This window comes from Vicugna pacos, chromosome 3 (assembly GCF_048564905.1).
Source record: "Vicugna pacos chromosome 3, VicPac4, whole genome shotgun sequence".
Lineage (NCBI taxonomy): Eukaryota > Metazoa > Chordata > Mammalia > Artiodactyla > Camelidae > Vicugna > Vicugna pacos.
This window is the reverse complement of record NC_132989.1, coordinates 81348058-81368736: the sequence shown is the minus strand read 5'-3', so window position 1 is coordinate 81368736 and position 20679 is coordinate 81348058. Positions and strand designations below refer to the sequence as shown.

Below are 20679 nucleotides of genomic sequence, written 5' to 3'. Positions count from 1 at the left end.
TTTTTCAAAATGGTTTTACATGTAAATGCACACACATTTTAACTTCACAGGTATCCAGTTGGTAATCTGGCAAAGATTAATTAGTAAATGTGTTGGTCTCTTTAGTAGCAGAGCAGATGCTTTCTGATAACAACACTGCCCCTTTATTAAATGAGGCATATTATATCTCTATTTCTTTAATACACATGGTAAATTTTAATTAATTTTCTCTGATAACAGAAGATGCAGGAAAGAACAACTGAATTAAGATTATATAAATTAATTTTTATTGTTTAAACATTCAAAACATGCACTGAATCCATAAATAAAATTCAGACAAAAACCTTAATATTGTGCTAGTGAAAATAACCTATGCTGGGGCATTGATGAGGCTCATGGAGAGTCATAGCTCTTGTGTCTTGGTTTGTCATTAGCCTCAGTATCCTATCCTGGTTCAAGACCTATATAACCCTGCATGGCCCTAGACAATAACTAATACTGAAATGGATAATCTAACAATAAATAATTTGCGATTCTTATTTATGCTATTTCCCAAGCCCATACTTCAAAGAAAAGACTAACTCTATATCATAATCACTATTATTGTTCCTATACATGACTTTACCACCCTAGGGAAAGACTGAAGTGCTGGATGTATAATTCTCCCTCAGTGTAAACGGGCTCTTTTGAGGTTCTTAATGTTCGCAGCTAAAATACATATTGGAACATTTTCTTCAGCTGAACTAGAGGGTGGCTTTTGTCTCCCTGGCTTTGAACGAGTAATATGTCACATCTACAGTAAGTTAGAAATTAACTTCATTATGGAATAGAGGTTAAGGGCACATACTCTGGAGTCAGATGGCCAAGGTTTGAATCCTGGCTCTGCTGCTTACTAGCTGTGTGACATTTGGTGAGTTACTTAACTTCTCTAATCTTCAATTTATTTATCTGTAAAGGGATAACAAAAGTGCCTACCTCATGGAATTGGTATGAACATTAAAGGAGGTAATGTATACAAAATGCTAAGAGTGTATAGCACACAAAAAACCTTCACTTAATGTTAACCATTATTCATATCCCCTCTCATGCACAGTCTCCTCTTATGTCAACATTTCAAACTGGGCAGCATATCAAATGTAACAATAGAAATATTACCATTATCATGGTTACCAAAGATAAAAAGGTTTAAGATGACTATTAATATCCTTTTGATAACCTAAGAAATGATTGTAACATTAATCTTTAGAGAATGGCATTGAAGCTACATTGGAAAACTCAAAACATTTCAGCTCATTTTAAAAAATGAGCTAAAATGAAATTAAAAAGGATATGAAAATGGTAATGGACAAGAAGAATGATTTCCTGAAGGAGACTATGGATAAACTAGAAAATGGGAACCTTCAGAAAACATACAGGAAATCAGAAAAGGTATTTCAATTTTGTCTGGCCACACTTTCAAATAATCCTCCTTAGAGCATTTTGCCAGATGTTTGAGAGAAATATCAAAACTGAGATTCCAATAAGAGCTTACTTTTATCTTCCAAAAAAAGGTATATTCTATTTCATGGACAAGTTATCAGTATTAATAAAAATTCAAACCCTCAAGGACATTAAGTTATACTAAATTACACAGAATTGCAGTTTCTGAATTTACGAGAACCTTTTCCATTATAATCATAAAATGCATATAATGTACCATCACTCTGAGTTCTCAGTAATATCTTTTGTGGGCTGTTTTGAGGTGAAATCACTGAAGTCTATATGGTTGAGAAATGATTAATAATATTGATTTAAAAGTTTAAATAGAGATTAGTTAATAATTTTTAGTGTTTTTTTTACTAATGTTAATTTCAAACATTTAGAGTGTAGTTTCTCTTACAGAAAACTTTCCCAAAGCCACAGTCCAAACATCTTCTCTTTTTCATAAATTATAGACATTATCTCATGTATAAAAAAACCTCAAAATATTGTCCCTTGTTCAAAATAATTTGAATACAAAATTAAGGCATTTTTTTCAAACATGAATTTGTTTCTCTGTAAGGAATAAGATAATAATGACTATGTATTCATAAAATATTAATAGTGGTATTTAGTCTTATTAAACATAAAGCCCAACTTTTAAAATCAAAAGTTGAGGTTATGAATTTATAAATGTCAACAAAATGAAATGGGGTAGATTTGGAGACTATTGATTCCTAAAGGGAAAAAATAGATTATTAACCATATCACTGATATTATTTCAAAGTGTATGCAGTAAACACTGGAGATAACACTCAGAATAAGTCATATTCAACTAACCTCAATTCCTTTTTTTATATAGTTTTTGCTCTGAGGAATCTTTTTTTTTTTTTTGAGGAATCTTTAAGAGGCATTGATTTCAGCATGTTTCTGATGCCTTCCATGACATCCTTATGGATGAAATTGTGAAATGTGATATGGTTGATTGTGCTGTTGGATGAATTAATTGCTGGCTGCTGGCTGAATACTATATTCAGAGAGTGTTGCTATATAGCTTGGGAACAACTTGGAGTTGTGACTTGGATAAAATCCAGCATTTCAGTTCTATATTTTTATCAATGACCTGGGTGGAGATAAGGAAGGCTAGCTTATCAATTTTGTGGGTAACAGAATAAAATATATTACAGACTAAAAACTATTTTGAAATTTTGAATAGAAGGAACCAAAAACATTAAAATTCAACATGTATACATATAAAGTTCTACATTTAGTTAAAAGAAAAAATTTTTTAATTAAAATTAAAGAAATCTGGCTTTAAGCGGTCTTTATAAGAAAAAAATCTTGACACTAATTATGTAAGTTGCAGTATACTGTGAAAAGAACACTTACATTGGGTACATGTCATTTCACTGTACTCTGTGTTGGTCAGACTGTATCTGGACTATCACGGCTATTTCTAACTTATTCTTCAATATCAGAAAACTATGAACAACCCAGATGTCAAAACCCAACGTTTGGAAAAATAGTAAGATTCTGTGTACTTGTATCTGTTGTTGACTGGTTCTAAATGCTTGTTTGCTGTATGAGTACTTGATGGATGAATAAAAGGGAGGAAATTTGCAAGGAAGAAGTGGAAAATAAGGAAAGGATGATGAAATTAAGGATGGATATACTGAAGAAAGAAATTATCAGTAACAGGAATTATGGTTTCTCCTTTATGTATTCATGGGACTTGATAAGCAGGTGGAGTAAAGAGGCTGATGTTATCCCAGAGGAGCACTAGCACCCACTGTTGACATTACCAAGGGGGCGGATGAATGGGACATAAAGAAAGAGCACATAACAATCAGTGTCCTCCAACAATGGGTAAGGCTGCTTTGTGAAGTAATGAGTCATTGGAAGTATTCAAAGCGAGGTGGGCTGGCCTTCAGTATAGGAATACTAGAGGGTGAGTCATCCTCAAAAGAGGAACATGAAAACCCATGGGCTCTGCCTTCAACTGTCCAGTTGGAAAACAGGTTTGCAACAATTAGAAAATACATAGGTGACTGCCATAACTGAGATATGGCAGCATAGAAGAGAGAGGCGTCAGTTTATGTAGAAGTTGGTAACATTTGAAATTGAAGAGTGAGTGAATTTTGCTAGTTTGATGACATGTATGCATTTGAGAGCATTTAAACTGTAGTTCCCCTCTGCCTAAAATCATCCTCCCCTCCATAATCTGCCCCTATTTTACAACACATTTTTTTCCCTTCTACTCCTACCTAACCTTTTCTGTCTATTTTCTTTCTCTCTTTGATCTCTTAAAGCATCTTTCAAGGTCCAGTTCAAAGATTCCCTCAGATGCAAAGTCTCACATGACTACCAGGGCCTCTTTGAGCCTCTCTTCTCTCTCTTCCTAAACCTAGTAAGTAAAACTAATTCATAAACATACAATGTGAACATGGTAAATACCATCCTGCATTTGTTCAATGAAATTCTTGTAATAGAATGTAAACCGGCAACCAGACAAAGTAACTTGCAGTATATAGTATGAAGCTACCAGTGTGGTACATTTGTGTACACCAGAAGAAAGTGCACATAAATTCTCATACTTTAAGAAGGCACCTGTGAGTCAGAACATCAGCAAAGTATATTGTCCATATTTATTACCTAGAAATCTTGGAACTTGGTATTTTTTTCCCTTCAAAGACCTTGAGTTTGATTCAAGTGCTGCTTCCTGAATTCAGGTGCAGGTGCTAATTAGTATCAAGGCACTTAAATCCAGAGAGGAAGGTAAACAGAGAACATATGGGAATAGAAATGTCCCCCAAACAAAGGTTCTTTTTTGATGATATGCATGGTTTAAAAAGTTTCAAAATAAGAATTCAAGCTGATAGACAAGAATGTTCTACATTCCTCATACTGAAATAAAGCCACCAAGATGAAGCATTTATTGCTAAGAAATGTGATTGTCTAGTTATTCAGTGCTTGAATATTTATGAAGTTTACAGTTTGCATGTGGCATTTCCATAAACTGCCTTGATTAATGAATTTAATTGTAAATGTTATGAGCTGATTTCTTAAATTGTATCTCATTTTGTTTATGTGATTGGTATAAAAGTAAATTTTCAGACTGAATAATGTTCAGTGGATTTGAATCAGGTGACAAAGTAGTAAGCTGTATGATGCGACCAGTGGGAAAGCGAATATGATGGCATGAATACCGAGTTTGACCAAAGTAAACATTTGGAGGGCTCAGCACCACATTTTCTGGGTTGATCTGTACCCTAAGTTGACCCAGAAGTCTATCAAGGGGACTTAGTAAATAAGCACCAAGACCAGATATTAAAAATGAAAAGACGGATATGAAATTCTCCTTCAAGAACAATTCTTTGTATATGGGTCTGATGGAGAAAGAAATTCACACCTTTGGAGTTTTAAACAGTAGGGAGGAATAAAGGATGGAAATGATGGAAGAAGCTTGTCGACCACCTTCCCTGACCCCGTGGCACTTTGTATGTCCTGCAAAAGGATGAAATAAAACAAATATTATTGGACTGATGCCAGGCCACAAATCTTCCTTCCTACTCCTGGAACTACCTCTGTCTCACTCTTTATCTTTTCTGATAGCATTTGACACCCTCAAAGGTCTGGACTTCTACATCTCTCATAAGTCAAACAGCCTTGCTCATTTTTATAATTGCCATCCCCAAAATGAAGCAAAGTCAAAACTTTAGTGGGCATTAACATTTTTGACTACAGTAAGAGTTCAAATAAGGATTCTTTTCTGGGTCATGAAAAGATAGATATATTTAAAGACTCTCTCTCTGTATGTGTGTGTGTGTGTGTGTGTATATATATACACACACACACACACACACACACATATTTACTTTTTTACAATCTGCAAATGCACAGATGTATGCATTCACATGAAAATTAATCTCCTTTTAAAACTCGTACTATGTGTTATTCATACCAGCTTAGCTTAGTACAGTCCAGCAAAGTATAATCTTGAAGAAGTTTAGACATCTTTACTGTACCTCCACAGTCCTCAGATAAATTATAATATTGGTCTTAGCAATCCCTGCGGAATCTTATGTGTGTCTTTTTCTATCTAGAGAAAAGGAATCTCATCTATACCCATTTCTACCTTTTTTCTTTTTTAGGTCAATTCTTTGTATCAAAACATAACCACATTCACACCCATTCCATTTTGATTAACTTTTAAAAATAGCCTTTGGCACAAAACTTTTGAACAGTTTAAGGATATTGTGTCTACAATCTTTTATTTTTTCAAAAATTGGTCCCTGCTCCAAAGAATCCTAAACGTTAGACATTATGTTCTCTTTAATGACATTTTCTCCAATAAGCTTTGTCTGAAAATGTGAAAAGATTTAGGCAAGCACATGGCCACTTGGTTAATAATGTGAAAGTGCACTTGTCTCTGAAATGCTTTAAATACATACTTATTCCCATCACATTTGGAGACAGTTTCTCTAACATGGCGCCCGGATGGACTACCAGTGGATCTGACTCTAGGTGTAGTTACTGTACAAGACAAGCACACCTTACCAAAAAGGCCACAAAGGGATTGGATACCTCTTCTCTAGGAAAATGCTTCTCTTCAAAGTCAATGAATAAGGAAGCTGTAGCTATCTCTGTTTGGAAGTCATAATGTTAGCTTGAACAATGCAGTCAAATACTGCTGGAGAAATGTTGATTTCACGCAAATACAGCCTTGGTGCCTGGTACATCTCAATAAAAGCAAAGTTACCCTTAGTCCAAAGGACCCTGTAGTCGATTGAAAATTGACCCCATGAAAGATACGTCCACCTGGAACCCATGAATGTGAACTTATTTGGAAAAGGATCTTGTAGATGCAATTAAGTTAAGGATCTTGAGGTTAGTTCTCCCAGCTCTCTCGACGTGCATCTCCACTAGGTTAGGTCCTTGGCTTTTCTCACAGCATGGCCCCCAAATACCAGTCTGCACTTCCGACTCAAGCCAAGAAACCGAAGAAACCGAGACTGACTCCTGCCCCCAGGCCGGAGGGAACATCGACATCTCTGAACTTGCCAATGGAAGAAAAAGAACAACAGGAAGCAATTGAACATATTGATGAAGTACAAAATGAAATAGACAGACTTAATGAACAAGCCAGTGAGGAGATTTTGAAAGTAGAACAGAAATACAACAAACTCCGCCAACCATTTTTTCAGAAGAGGTCGGAATTGATTGCCAAAATCCCAAATTTTTGGGTAACAACATTTGTCAACCATCGACAAGTGTCTGCACTGCTTGGGGAGGAGGATGAAGAGGCGCTGCATTATTTGACAAGAGCTGAAGTGACAGAATTTGAAGATATTAAATCAGGTTACGGAATAGATTTTTATTTTGATGAAAATCCTTACTTCGAAAATAAAATTCTCTCCAAAGAATTTCATCTGAATGAGAGTGGTGATCCATCTTCAAAGTCCACTGAAATCAAATGGAAATCTGGAAAGGATCTGACGAAACGTTCAAGTCAAACACAGAATAAAGCCAGCAGGAAGAGACAGCATGAGGAACCAAAGAGCTTCTTCACCTGGTTTACTGATCATTCTGATGCAGGTGCTGATGAGTTAGGAGAGGTCATCAAAGATGATATTTGGCCAAATCCATTGCAGTACTACTTGGTTCCTGACATGGATGATGAGGAAGGGGAAGGAGAAGAAGATGATGATGATGATGAAGAAGAAGGATTAGAAGATATTGATGAAGAAGGGGATGAGGATGAAGGTGAAGAAGATGAAGATGATGATGAGGGGGAGGAAGGAGAGGAAGATGAAGGAGAAGATGACTAACGGAACACTGATGGATTCCAACCTTTTTTAAAAATTTTCTCCAGTCCCTGGGAGCAAATTGCAGTCTTTTTATTTTTTTTTTTTTCTCCTCTTGTGCTCAGTCGCCCTGTTTTTGAGGTCTCTTTTCTCCTTTTTACCATGGTTCTCATCTTGTTTTGGGGGGAAATACCTTGAGCAGAATTCAGTGGGAAAAGAATCTCTACCCATTTCTGTTCCAAATTCATTTTTATCCCTTCCTGTCTTAACAAAAACTTTATGGAATCAACACCACCATGCTCTGTGGGAAAAAAGAAAAACCTTCTGCTCCCTTAGCTCTGCTGGAAACTGGAGGGTGCTAGACCCCTGTGTAGTAGTGCATAGAATTCTAGCTTTTTTCCTCCTTTCTCTGTATATTGGGCTCAGCGATTACACTGTGTCTCTATGTGAATATGGACAGTTAGCATTTACCAACATGTATCTGTCTACTTTCTCTTGTTTAAAAGAAGAAAAAAAAACTTAAAAAAATGGGGTTATAGAAGGTCAGCAAAGGGTGGGTTTGAGATGTTTGGGTGGGTTAAGTGGGCATTTTGACAACATGGCTTCTCCTTTGGCATGTTTAATTGTGAAGTTTAATGGACATAGTTGCAGTTTAAGATGACACTTTTAAAATAAAATTCTCTCCTAATGATGACTTGAGCCCTGCCACTCGATGGGAGAATCAGCAGAACCTGTAGGATCTTATTTGCAATTGACATTCTCTATTGTAATTTTGTTCCTGTTTTATTTTTAAATTTTTCTTTTTGTTTCACTGGAAAGGAAAGATGATGCTCAGTTTTAAACGTTAAAAGTGTACAAGTTGCTTTGTTACAATAAAATTAAATGTGTACACAAAGAAAAAAAAGTTAAGGATCTTGAGATAGCATCTTGAACTAGGGTGATCCTTAAATTTAATGATGTGCCCTTAGAATAGAAGATAAAGGAAGAGGAGAAACACAGAGAGAAAAGGCATATGATGACAGAGGCAGAGATGATGGTTTCACCTCCACAAGCCAAGGAACGCCCAGAGTCATCAGAAGCTAGGAGAGTGACAAGAAAGGGAACCTCCTCTAAAGCCTCCAGGAGGAACAAGTCTTGCTGACACCTTGATTTCAGGCTTCTGGTCTCCAGAACTGTGAGAGAATAAACTTCTGTTGCTTAAAGTCATCTATATTGTGATAATTTGTTGTGGTAGCCTTGGAAAACTAATACAGAGTCAATTTTATCCTGGGATCTGAACTCTTCCATTGCTATCTGCACTGAGAAAGGTGAAGAAAACCAGGTGGCATGGATGTACCTTTGCTTAAGGAGTGGGTGCTAGTTACACTGTACTCAGAAGGAGAAGCAGGAATTTTATTTAGAGTCATTGAAAAAAATGATCGTTTTGAGCAACACTGTGCAGAAATATGGCTAAACGAACCTTTGTTTATATGTTAAAGTACTGGGTGTTTTAGGTTCCAAGCAAGAGAAACAAATTTAAAAAAAAAAAAAGCTTTATTCAAGATCACGGTGACGGCCATAACAAATGTGACGTATTTCTAATATTTCAGAGATTCTTACTCTTGTCACCTTTAAAAAAAAGTTTTCAGAAGGGAACAAAAAAACATTTGAGATGAAATGTTCCATGTTTTGCCATTCACAAATTAGACATCTTGAGGAAATATGAATTTTAATCTCTGTAATACTTTTCCAAAAGAGAGAATTCTGCAAAAGTTTTTACCTATCTTTCCCATTTTGCCTGCTGACATGTTTGTGCAAGGAAAACTTCATATATGAAAATTCTGAGGCTTAAATTATGCTTCAGATCATTTCCATTTTTTTCAAAGTTTATTTAGCCTTATTTTGCTATGTAAAAAAGTAAATTAAAGTTACAAAGGTATGTTGAGTACTTTGGTTTACACGCTTCTCTGATCTTGCCACACATTCTAAATTATAGCATTAAAAGCTACTTTACTCTTAGAAAACATTCATGTTTAGAAAAATCACATATTGAAAGCATACCCATTATGACTTTCATGACCATGTAAATATGATCACTGCTATAGAAGAGCCTTCCACCTAATGTTACAGGAGGAATCCCTGGGAAATACCAGGGAGAAAACTGATGCAGAATTGGGTTATTTAACCCAGGATCAAACAGCTGGTAAGTGGAAATCTGACTTTTAGGTTTGAGCTTTAAGGCGTTACACAATACTGACCTCCCACCATCGTCAGTGACCAAAGATTCTGATAAGCATTTTTATGCTCTAGGAATATAGAGGAGGAAATGGTGATTTATTCCGACTTGGGGGAATTTGGAGAGGCTATCAGTACCAAGTTGCTTCTTTGTTGTACTTTAAGATGGAGAAAATTCAAATGTGGAGGAAAAAGCGTTTCAGTAAGAGATAGTCAATAAAATTGGGAAAACTCTAGTGAACATTTCCTGCAGAAGGGTTTTGTGCAATTTCAGGGCATGATGGAAATTTCCACATCCCAGTTTTCACTACCCATCCCTCACCCCCAGATAGTCGCTAATCCTTCTAGAAACTATGAGAATCCCTTCTTTCTGGGAGCAGCATTAGGTATGTGGAGGCCTGTCCAAACTTCATGGGACTCAGATCTGGAAGTGGGTATCTGGTCCCCTGCATCATTGCTTTTAAACAGGATTCAGAGAATCTACAGCTGGAACATCTTGTACTGCACACATAATGCCTCAAATTCAAGTGATTTTCCTCAGATCCAAAGTCCTGACCCTGCTCAGATTAATTCAGTGGTTTTGATTGCTAACACTAAGGCAGAGGAAAACATTACAATTTGAGAAGACACTTCCATAATTACTGATATGTCTCTAAACTAATGTGTCATTTCGTCTTAACACTGAACGTTTTAAAGTCTTGATTTCCTGTCTCTTCAATTAAGGGTAGAACTCTATGGAACTGACTCCAGAGTAAACTTGACAATACTGAGACAGGAAAATCAGAGTATCAGGTAACTTCTGGGATCCTGCAATAAACACAGTACCCAACTCAAAGTTTAATAGAGCTCACTGGAGTAACCTTTTTACTTTCAACAAATATTTAAAACTTGTACTAAGAACAGGGTTCCTATTGTGTGCCAGGACTCTAAATGACTTTACAGAAATTATCTAAATCCTTACATTTATATGAGGTAGATACTATTATACTTACTTTACAGGTAAGGAAGCTGAGGATCCCCAAGAAAAATTACTTGCCCAAAGTCACAAACTTCATACTTGATGAACTAAGGATTTCAACTCTGTTTTTTTCCCCAATATTGTGATAAATGAAATGTTTAGAGCTATATGGTCCTTTCCTCAATATGTTTTCAACCTAAATGGAAAAAAATGAGACATATCCAAAATTAAGTGGATGATAATTTTGCCTATCTCACTGCACCGTGGTTATTTAGCTTACATTGATCTGGCTAACCCAAGATAGTTTCAGGACTGCAGAATTCCTAAGGGACAGAACTGCTATCAAGCTTAGAAAACACTTAAAAACCTATGTGATTATGGAAGGTGAAATTCTTTTATATATAATCTAAACAAGGAAGTTTTAATCCACAAAAATGATGAAACATTCTGCATGAAGAAGTAAAAGGAGTTGAATTTCGGCACTATAGGAGAGTTATGACCCTGGGAGAGGAGACGAGAGATGAAAAGTCTGGAGATGGGGAGCTCCGTGTTCGTGACAGACTTGGTCAGGGAGTGTCTGATAGAAGACAAAGCTCTGATTCTATCATTTAAATTCCAGTTGACCCAGTTGTGCTATAATTAATTAGCCTGTATTATCCCAAAGTTTTCAGTAAGTTTCAACCTGCTGCTAGTGGTGGTGTGGGTAGTGATGGAAAAGAAGTGGAGTCCTGAAGTTCCAGACAGTGGCCAACGGGAAGAAAGCAGAGGCTGAAGTCAGAGCTAGAAGCAGCTGCTGGGACCAGAGTAAGTGAAGAGAATCGAATTGTAGAGCGAATGGCTTGGAACAGATAGGCGGCAACTCTCCCTTCCCCTCAGGGTAGTAGAGGACTGAGCCTAAAAGGGAAGGAAGGAATTCAGAGTTGCTCATTCCAAGGGATGGGGCCTGAGCCATATTCTTTAGCTGCTAAACAAAGTAGTGACGCCAGAAGCCTGGAGGACTTAGGATCTCAGATGGCAGACGTTTTATGAGATTTCTAACACAGAGCACAGTGTGAGATGCCAACTAACTAGCATGGAACACATGTCACAGCAGTGCAGAGGTGGAGGAGTTCCTGTCAGGTGGGGGGATAGACAATGTACCAGAGAGGATGTAGCACTGCACGTAGGCCTTGAGAAATACGTAACATTTGGGTAGGCAAAGGTTGCTGTAAGGGTGTTCGATTCAGCACAAAAACAGCATGAAGGCTGGAATGCCAATGCATGTTCTGGAAACAGGAGGATGTTTACTAACTTAAGTCAGCCACATATTGAAAAGCAATGGAAGATATGGATAGAAAAAAAAAAGGCTGAGGTTAGAGAGAGGAGGGTTTTCAACATCAGACTGAGGAGTTAGAGATGTATTCTACAGCAAACAAAGTCACTGAAAGTTTTGATAAATAGAGTAAAATAACTTGTGGTTGTTGGCCTGGGGTCTGGAAGTAAGAAGTATGAGGACTTTGGTTTTCAACATGTTGAGTTTGAAGGGCAGGCAGTTCATAAATATCGGACCCATTAAACATGCAAGACTAAAACTTAGGGAAACCTTCAAGACAAAAGACATTGATCAGGGAGTGATTCCAAAGGCTTGAAGTAACAATGGAATCTGTGGCAGTGGATGGATGGGAGTTCCCAAGAAGAGAGTGAGAGAGACGAGGAGATGCCAGACGACAGAATCCAGGTATGACTTCGGGGGTGAGAACTGAACACTCACAACCACAGAGGGCAGAAAACAAGGTGAGTTTTTCTGGAAGGGGGAGGTGATTTAATGTATTATGGAGGATAAAGACTGGGAAGTAAGTAAATTCCAAGGAGCACTACTTTCCTATTTGATGAAAAAGGGATAGATAATAAAGCCATTGTGACTGATTTAGGAATACACAACACGTGGGGAAAGAAACTGAAGCATTTAAATTTAAAATGTATCCAATTCGAGTCTTTGCCAAGTGGACTTATAATTATTCTCCAATGTGTATTAAAAAAATTCTTGCATCTAGGGTACATTTGAGTGGATACAAAAATGGACATCCAAAGAAAACAGAAAATAGCAAACAATTTTCAAAGTCACTATTGCTGAAAGCATTTACATCCTTGCCCCTCAGAGGATGGGGACCAGAAGCCTCAGAATCATGTAGGAGCTTGTGAGAAATGCAGAATTCCAGGTCCCACCCTGGATTTCCAGAGTCAGAACCTGCAATTTAACATGCTTCTCAGGTGATTCACTCATTAAAGTCCAAAAAGCAATACAGTGCATAATACTCCTGTGTCTACACCTCAGATTAAGGCTATACATGCCCACTATATATTATGGGTTCCTTACTTCACACAGTGAGATGTGATTATATCACATAACCAGGCTGTGAGACTGGATTTTAGTTCTCAAACCCACCACTCAACTGCTGTGAGAAAATCTCTCTCCACGGTCTTCGGTTCCCCAGCAAAAGCAGTAGTCACAACCAGTCCTTTAACTCTGTTATCTTAAACAATTTGAGTGTAAAGGGCATAGCCCCTGCTCTGTAGAATCTGTGATGTAACACTGACATCATGATGGACAGAGGGACATTAAGGGCATATATTAAACAAGCTCAAAAACCCACAAAGCAAGTATCTCACAATGACAAAATGAAGGTAAGAATGGTTTGGGAGGACATATTTAGGGTTCCAAGAAACTGTTATTACTGGCTCCTCCAAGCAGTTCAAGGTTTTCTCAGGATGGGAGTTGCTTATTAAAATTATGTAAAAGAGGAAGCTCTGCAGACCTCCAGCGATGACAGCAAATAAATAGTACACACGGACAGCTTACTGCATGCCAGATACGTTTACACACATATCTCTTTTTACCCTCACAACAACCCGAAGAAGCAGGCAGCACTACTCTGATCCTCATTCACAGATGGAAAACTGAGGCTCAGAGAAGTCAGTTATTTGAACAAGGTCATACAGTTTACAAGAGGCAGAGCTGGGAGTGCAACCCAGATGTGACTGAAAAAGCATACATCTAAGTATGATACTATCAAATGGAGGATTTGGGAGGGAAATACAAATAATATTAGCTAATGTCTTTTAAGTATTTACCGTATGCCAATCATCATTTTAAGAGGTTAGCACATGTTAATACATTCAATCCTCCGCCAACACACTGTCAGATAGGCACTGTTATTACAGGTGAGTGTATTAGTCATCTAAGGCTACCATAACCAAATACCATAGACTAGGTGATTTAAACAACAAAAATTTATTTTCTCCCAGTTCTGGAGGCTGGGTTCCTGGCTAACAGACTGCCACCTTCTTGCTGTGGGCTCACAAGGCCTCTTCTGGGCACTGCACATAAGGAAAAAGAGGCCTCTCTCTCCTCTTATAATAAATATCACCATCCTATCAGATTAGGACCTCAACCTTATGATCTCATTTATACTTAATTACCTCCTAAAAGCCCTATATCCAAAGACAGTCACGTTGGAGGTTAGGACTTCAACATACGAATTATTCAGGGAATAGAATTCAGTCCATAGCAGTGAGGAATTGCTATATAAGCATGAATAAAGAAAGTTTGTGATTTTTAATAACAATGTCATGATTAAATAGCATTCACCCAGTGGTGAATGGTGGAGTTCTAGTATAAATCTTGGCAGTCTGGCTCTGGAGACCACACGTAGCCACTAGACATTGCTCCCTCTGAGGGTCAACCAATAGAGGGCATATTAAGCCTAACATAGCTCTTTAATGGTTAAAATATTTTGTTTAACAAATACTTTAATTTAAGTATAATTTCCCCCAAATATCTCTTTACTATTAGTGGACCTGCGACACTGCTTTTTCTTTTTCTTTTCCAATGCCAGGACAACTAACAAATGTAAGATGGGAGAAAATAGGTCAAATTGTATTGACTGCATATTACCAGCTCCTTGGGACAAATTTATTGAATGATGTCCTTCCATTGCATCCAGGTTCTCATAAAACCTATTATTCAACACTATTCTTCACTTTGTATCATTGTTAAGGGTCTCTCCACTCAGCTAAACCCCTAGAAGTGCCAATTAAAGGTGAGATTAAAGACACTCCATTCATAACCTAGCAGGGGCATTGCTGTTTATCTGCTCATGAATTGACAGTAGGCTGAAAAGAGGGATTAAGCCAGGTCCAGCTATTTCTGGATGGCTGTAAAAACCAAAAAGAGCCTGGGATAAAAGCAGCTGACAATCTGAAATTTTAGAAGTAAAGAAAATACAATAAAGTCAACGTGACTGGTATTTCTAAAGCCATATATTGAGTTCCCTACTCTGAGGATAATTCTACATTATGAACAAAAATATTAAGAGATGAGCATGGATAAGCCAATGGTCAAATCTATTACTCCAGTCTCATTTCCTATGGTCCCCCAACACACAGTCTGCACTTCAGCAAGGCTGTCACTCTTCACCGTGACCCAGATACTCACTCATACATACATTTTGATTATGTTCATGCTCTTTCCTCTACCAGTAATGCTTCCTCACCCAGGCTATCCAAATCATTCATCAGCCCAGTTCAATTATCATGTCCTCTTGAGTCTTTCTCTCATGGGTCAAATTCAATTTGAACTTTAATTACACACACCTCTATACTAATATGCCAGTGGGAAGACTTCTAATGGCCACATATATCTGGTTCTTTCTTCTCAGTACATGAGAGGAATACATTCCCCTGCCCCTAGTATAGATGGACAGGTTTGTGAGACTAGTTCTAGCTAACTAATTGCATATGAAGATAAGGTATGTCACTGCCTTGCTAGGGTATTTAATTACCAGTGTGAAACCATTCCTGCCTATCCTCCCCTTACCAGTGAACTACAGTGTTCCAAGTGGTAGCCTCCATCAGCCTGAGTCCATGCTAAAGCACAAAGAGAATGTGGCATGAGTGAGAAAGCAACCTTTGTTGTTTAAAGCATCTGAAATTTGTGAACGTATGTGGTTTTGTGGGTGGGGAGGGTGGGATAGAGGATGGGGGTGTTATTACAGCAGGACCTAGCTTATCCTAACTAATATAGTATTTGTGCTTTGAGATTATACATATATTATGCTGCTAGGAGTCTTCTTTTACTCCATACTCAACAAGTATTTATCTGAGTATCTACTGTATGCCAGCCAATGGCCTAGGTGACCAGAGAGACCAAAAGCAGAGAGTGAATAGGCATTTTATAAAGGAGAATTCCCTCCAGTGGCACCTGCCTGGCACAAAATTTGAACAAGGTCTTCAGGGAGAGTGTGTGCTTGGGGATGGGTGGCGGCAGAGGAGGAGCTAAAGCGTCACCACGGTGCTGTGGGAAGGGACAGACACAGGCAAGAAATGAGACTTAGCAATTGCCAGCACTAAATCAAACATCACTGAAGGTACAGGTTTCTTTCTAGCCTCTATAGACACGGGGAGCACAAAACATGATTAGTTTTGAATTGCAAAGGATTTTTCTGGCTACACTGTAGAGATTGGATTGCACATCAGTTAGGAGGGTGTTCCTTATTTGGGCACCAGTTAGGAAGATTGTGCAGTAGTCCAGGTGAGAGACGATAACAGATTAGACTACAGTACTGGTGATGAAGGTAGAGATAGGGCCTAGGGCATAAACTGCTCTATAAAAAATACAACCAAATTGCGGCTCCTTCTAAGGAACAGTTTCTGAGGTCAGTGTTCAATATTTGTTCTGACCCAGTGAGGTTCCTCTCAGTTGTCTTGTTCCCTGGTTCTCTCCTGAAAACCAGCCTGCCTTTTAGACTCTATCTTGACTCTGCCAATTACATGGCCACCATTGTTTCTGAGGGCACTCTTAAGCTCAAATTTCTCCATGCTTTGTTGCAGATTAAGCCGGTTCCTTTGGGAAGAGATTAATAACTATTGATTTTATGGGCTGCTTCTCCTCCCAGGCAAAATCTATAAACCAGGGTTCTGGAGATGGAGGTGGGGACCTTAAAAGCTTCTCTCAGCGTGACTAGGGGTGTTCCCGCCTCTAGCAGCTGAGCTTAGTAGGGGCCTGTGGGCAGCAGCCTAATGTCCTCTAGGCTGGTCTCTCCTGGTGCAAAGCCACCACCTCAGGAGCCCAGGTGAAGGTGACGAGGAACTCAGCATCCTCATATGCTGTGCACAAGGTGGTGTCCCCATTCTGCAATTAGGGGAGCATGGAAAAGGGCACTTCTCCCTCTCTCAACTACACTCACCCGGGGCTTAGCCTTAGCAGCAGGCACTGGGGCAAGATGAGAAGCATTGAAGTCCTACTCCTCCTGGGAAGAAAGCCCTCCTGCTGGGAGCTGTCAGGGAAAAGGAGCCCTGAATTCTTGGCCCTGTCAGCCTGGATGGAGCCTCCGTGTCACTGAACTGGGAGGGGCATTAGAGGGGAGAGTCTTGGTTTAAATATGCAAACTCTTACCTGTCTTACTGAGTTTTTTTTTTATAGATAGTCTTAGATTTTTATTTCTTCATTTGCTGTCTTTAGAACTATTTCCAGAAGTTTGTTTGTTTTTACAGTTTCACTAATTTCACTTGGGAGTGAAACTAGTTAATGGAGCCCCTCAAGCTGTCCTGCCAGGAGTTGATCTTCTCCCTACAGCTCTGTCTTGAGTAACCCCTTCCACGCTGATTCTGTGATCGGCAAAGAGATTGCTAGCAAATGGGAAACAAGCAGAAGCTTGCCCTTTCGTGAGCTGGAATCTTTTCTCTACCATATGAATAAGTCTGAGCTAGTGTCCTGGAGGATGGTGAGCCCACAGAGAGAGAGGCCCCAGGTATGCCATGTGTCCCAGACCTCACAGATTAAGCCAAGAGAATGGTGTTAGAAAAGCCAGGAGAACAGAGTATTTCATGGCAGAGATGCTAAAAACAGTGAATTCAGCTGAGATATTAAGTAAAAGAAGAGCTGGAAGATTCATTAAATCTGGAGGTACTAAGATTATCATTCATCTGAATAAGGACCATTTTATGAGTGAAATGGTGACAAGAGACAAAGCAGAATAGATTTAGGAGTGATAGGAAAGGGAGGAGATGGAGCTAGTGAGATAGGCAGAACTGTGGGGGAAGTGTGGCTTTGCAGAGGAAAAGAGGAACGAGGCAGACTTTGAACAGTGGTTCTCAGTTGGTGGAGACTGTGTCCACCATGGGTCATTGAGGGATGTCTGGAGACATCTTTGATTCACAGCTTGAAGGAGCACTCTCATGGGTAGAAGCCTAAGAAGCTGTGAAACATTCGACCATGCACAGCACAGCCTTGCAATAATGGATTATCAAGTCCAAAATATCAAGAGAATCCCTAACAAAGAGGAAAAGTTCAGTGCAGACAAGCTTTTTGGCTTTGTTTTGTTTTTGTTTGTTTGTTTTAAACACAGAAGATCTTGAAGATATGTTTTGATTCTCGTGGAAAGTGGCTGGCTGAGAAGAGGCTGGAGGTGCAGAAGATGAAGGTATAACTTTCTGTGGGTAAGAGCTATTACTATTCTTTTGCCCAAAGGAGGATACTGAGACTCTGAGAGGACCAGTGCCTCACCCCAGGTGAGAGTCAGTGAACAGCAGAGCCCGGCTCCCATTGGGCCTATCTGACATTAGGCCAAGTAGCTAAAGAAGCTGAGTGTTCCTGCTGTAGTGCTGACAGCAACTGCAACAACAGCAGAAACTTCAACCAGGCTGATATCACCTGTTTCTCCTCCCCACCTTCTGAAAGCTCTCCTCTTACCCCAACCCGTTTTCTTTACTAAGCCATGTTAATAACTTATTGTTAAGGCCGAGAATATCATTTAGAGAAGGACCTTCACCTACAGTCCCGGTTCCAGTTCCGCAGTCCCTTAGCCACTTGGCCTCTGCCATCTGTCAAGCATCACTTCCTCTTCAAGACTCATTTAGGGAGTCAACCCCTGCCTGTTCTTTCCTGTACTCAAAAGGCTTTGCAATCCCAGCCCTGACTCAGTGAGACTTGTTCTCCTCTCTTAGGAGCACAGTTGGCTCATGTGTGCAGCACACAGAAACTGACTAGCCCAAATGACAGCCAAACTCTGGTGGATCTCGTTCTGAACTCTGACCCTCTCTCAGGTATTCTGATTGCCCTCCACCCTGAAGGAATGATATCACAAAATTCCAAGTATCAGCATTTTATAATAGCCAAATACCTTAATCAGACAGTAATAACAAATGTGAAGTGAGAGTTGCTAGAAGCACTTATGCTGTCCCCCAGGGACAGTGACGGTGGCTAAGGGAAGGAAGAGAATGGAAGGCAAATGAGGAAATGCAAGAGGAAAGGCCACCTGGAGCCAAATAACGCATTAATGTGCTGACATATCTGTAGAAAAAAATCTTAAAACCTGTATCCAGGAGGCAGACCCCAGACAGACCATAAAAGTGTCCAGGGAACACGTGCCTTCCCTCCAAGGAATCAGGCTAACCTCGAGGGGCCCAGAGACGTGTTAACTTGATGTAAGGGAGACAGCGTGGAAGATGAGAAAGAGCCACGTGTCCCCTCTCTCATTCTAACAGATCCTTACCTGAGCTATTTTTAAACCTCTTTGGATAGATTTCATCAACGCCCTCTCCTACTTTTTCCAGTTTTCAATACTTCTTAGTTTCAAGAAAGTCTTGCATTGGGATTTTATCCAGACATTCTTCCTAATCGACCACCCTGCAATTCCTTCTTACTCACTGGAGAGAATACTCTTCAGCGTCACTTGTCAGATAACCTTTCATGGACCAGAGGTATTTCTTCTTCCTCCCTCTCATCTACCTTTCTCCCCTCACCTCTCTTCTTTCCTCCTCTCCCGCCATCACTCATTTCCTTCTCTCTCTCTCTCTCTCTCTCTCCTTCCTGCCACCTTAACCTTATTTTCTCTGAGATTTTCATAAGATTTGAACCAGATGTGTTTGACCCCAAATCCCATAAAATATAGATGACATGAAGTATAACTAACTACCCTGGGAGATAAGGTTATTTTTTAAAATGTGCACTCTGATCTACTAAAATGTTAAAATGCAAAATTTGGGGGAATGTCATCTAATACGTCAATCTATAGAGAAGCAATATAATTTCACTATTATTATTATTTTGCCAGGTTTTTCTGTGGCTTCTTTTGAATGTGTATAGAAGTAGTTTAGTTAATGTTTCCCAGTGTCTATGTATTCAGCACCACACTGCTGAAGCGGAATAAATGGCTAAAATGGCAGTCTGCCACAAGCTCTTCTTTGCGAGGAGTGAGTGTATCGGAAGGGAATATCATTTACTGTTGACTAAAACATTAAAAGATGAAATAATATCATTTGAATCAAGTGCTTTTCATGAAAAATCACTAAAACTCTATCAGAAAAATACTGAAAACACATTGGATCACAGCCAAATCTTTTATTAAAGAGCTTGAATTACTGTTTAGAATCTGTGCTATTTTCCATATAGACTAAGCTTAAGAGGCAGGATCAAATGAAGATCTGGGATCCTTAACCCTTAAATATCTTAGGATATTTCATTTCTGGACAGCAACTGAGACAAAGATATGGACAATTTATATTCAGTTAAAACAGAGCATAGAAAGATCACTTTCCTATTTTCTTTCCACTCTTAGTATCTCTTTACACAATTATTGCTTTCATTCCGCTTTCTAACACTTGCACATCATAGGTTATGATAGAAACTTGGATAAAACATGAGAAGCATCTTCCATGTGAGGACATGTCCCAAAATCTGATGCCAATGAGGTCATGAGGAAGAGTGGTGACAAAGTGAGGTTCGGGAGTCAATGGCCTCACAAAACAGCCACCTATTTTTTTTTAAGTGAAATGATGAGGAACAGCTCATCAGATTTTAACGTGTGGTGTCCTGAATAAACTGACCCATGTCTGTGCTGCCCTCCACACTGCAGATGGTCCCAAAGTGGGCACAGGGGCAACGTCCTGACTTCTAGTGCTCATTCTGGCCAATTGATATCTCTGTTTTCCCTGCCTTCTAAGTGCTGAGGCTCAGATAAGCAGTCCCTTCCACTAGCCTCACGTTACAGATAATAAAAAGAATACAGTGATGGGTAAGCGACCTACCAGGGGCCATGGCAGAATCTAATGAGGTAGCTGGAATCAGAAATCATACACCACAACCTCTCATATTTAGCAATTATTACAGCAAAGTTGGGAATTAGCTTCCCACCTCCAAGTAGCTAAAGGCATTTGATACCAATGTGCCTTAGTGAACAAAGAAAAAGAACATAGCCAAACATTTGTGTGTCAAGGTAAATCTTTCAC

The 20679-nt window shown here is 39.0% G+C and overlaps 1 protein-coding gene across 1 annotated transcript; it reads left to right on the top strand.

The window, feature by feature from the left end:
- The first annotated feature begins 6331 nt into the window (after positions 1-6331).
- On the top strand, positions 6332-7746 carry LOC102533264 (protein SET-like). Its single transcript, XM_006206026.4, has one exon. The coding sequence runs from the start codon at positions 6390-6392 to the stop codon at positions 7263-7265; it is 876 nt and encodes a 291-aa protein (XP_006206088.1). The 5' UTR covers positions 6332-6389; the 3' UTR covers positions 7266-7746.
- The last annotated feature ends 12933 nt before the right edge of the window (positions 7747-20679 follow it).

What these genes read in the sequence shown, in the direction of transcription:
- LOC102533264 (XM_006206026.4), top strand. Translation starts at nt 6,390, where the DNA reads ATGGCCCCCAAATACCAGTCTGCACTTCCGACTCAAGCCAAGAAACCG.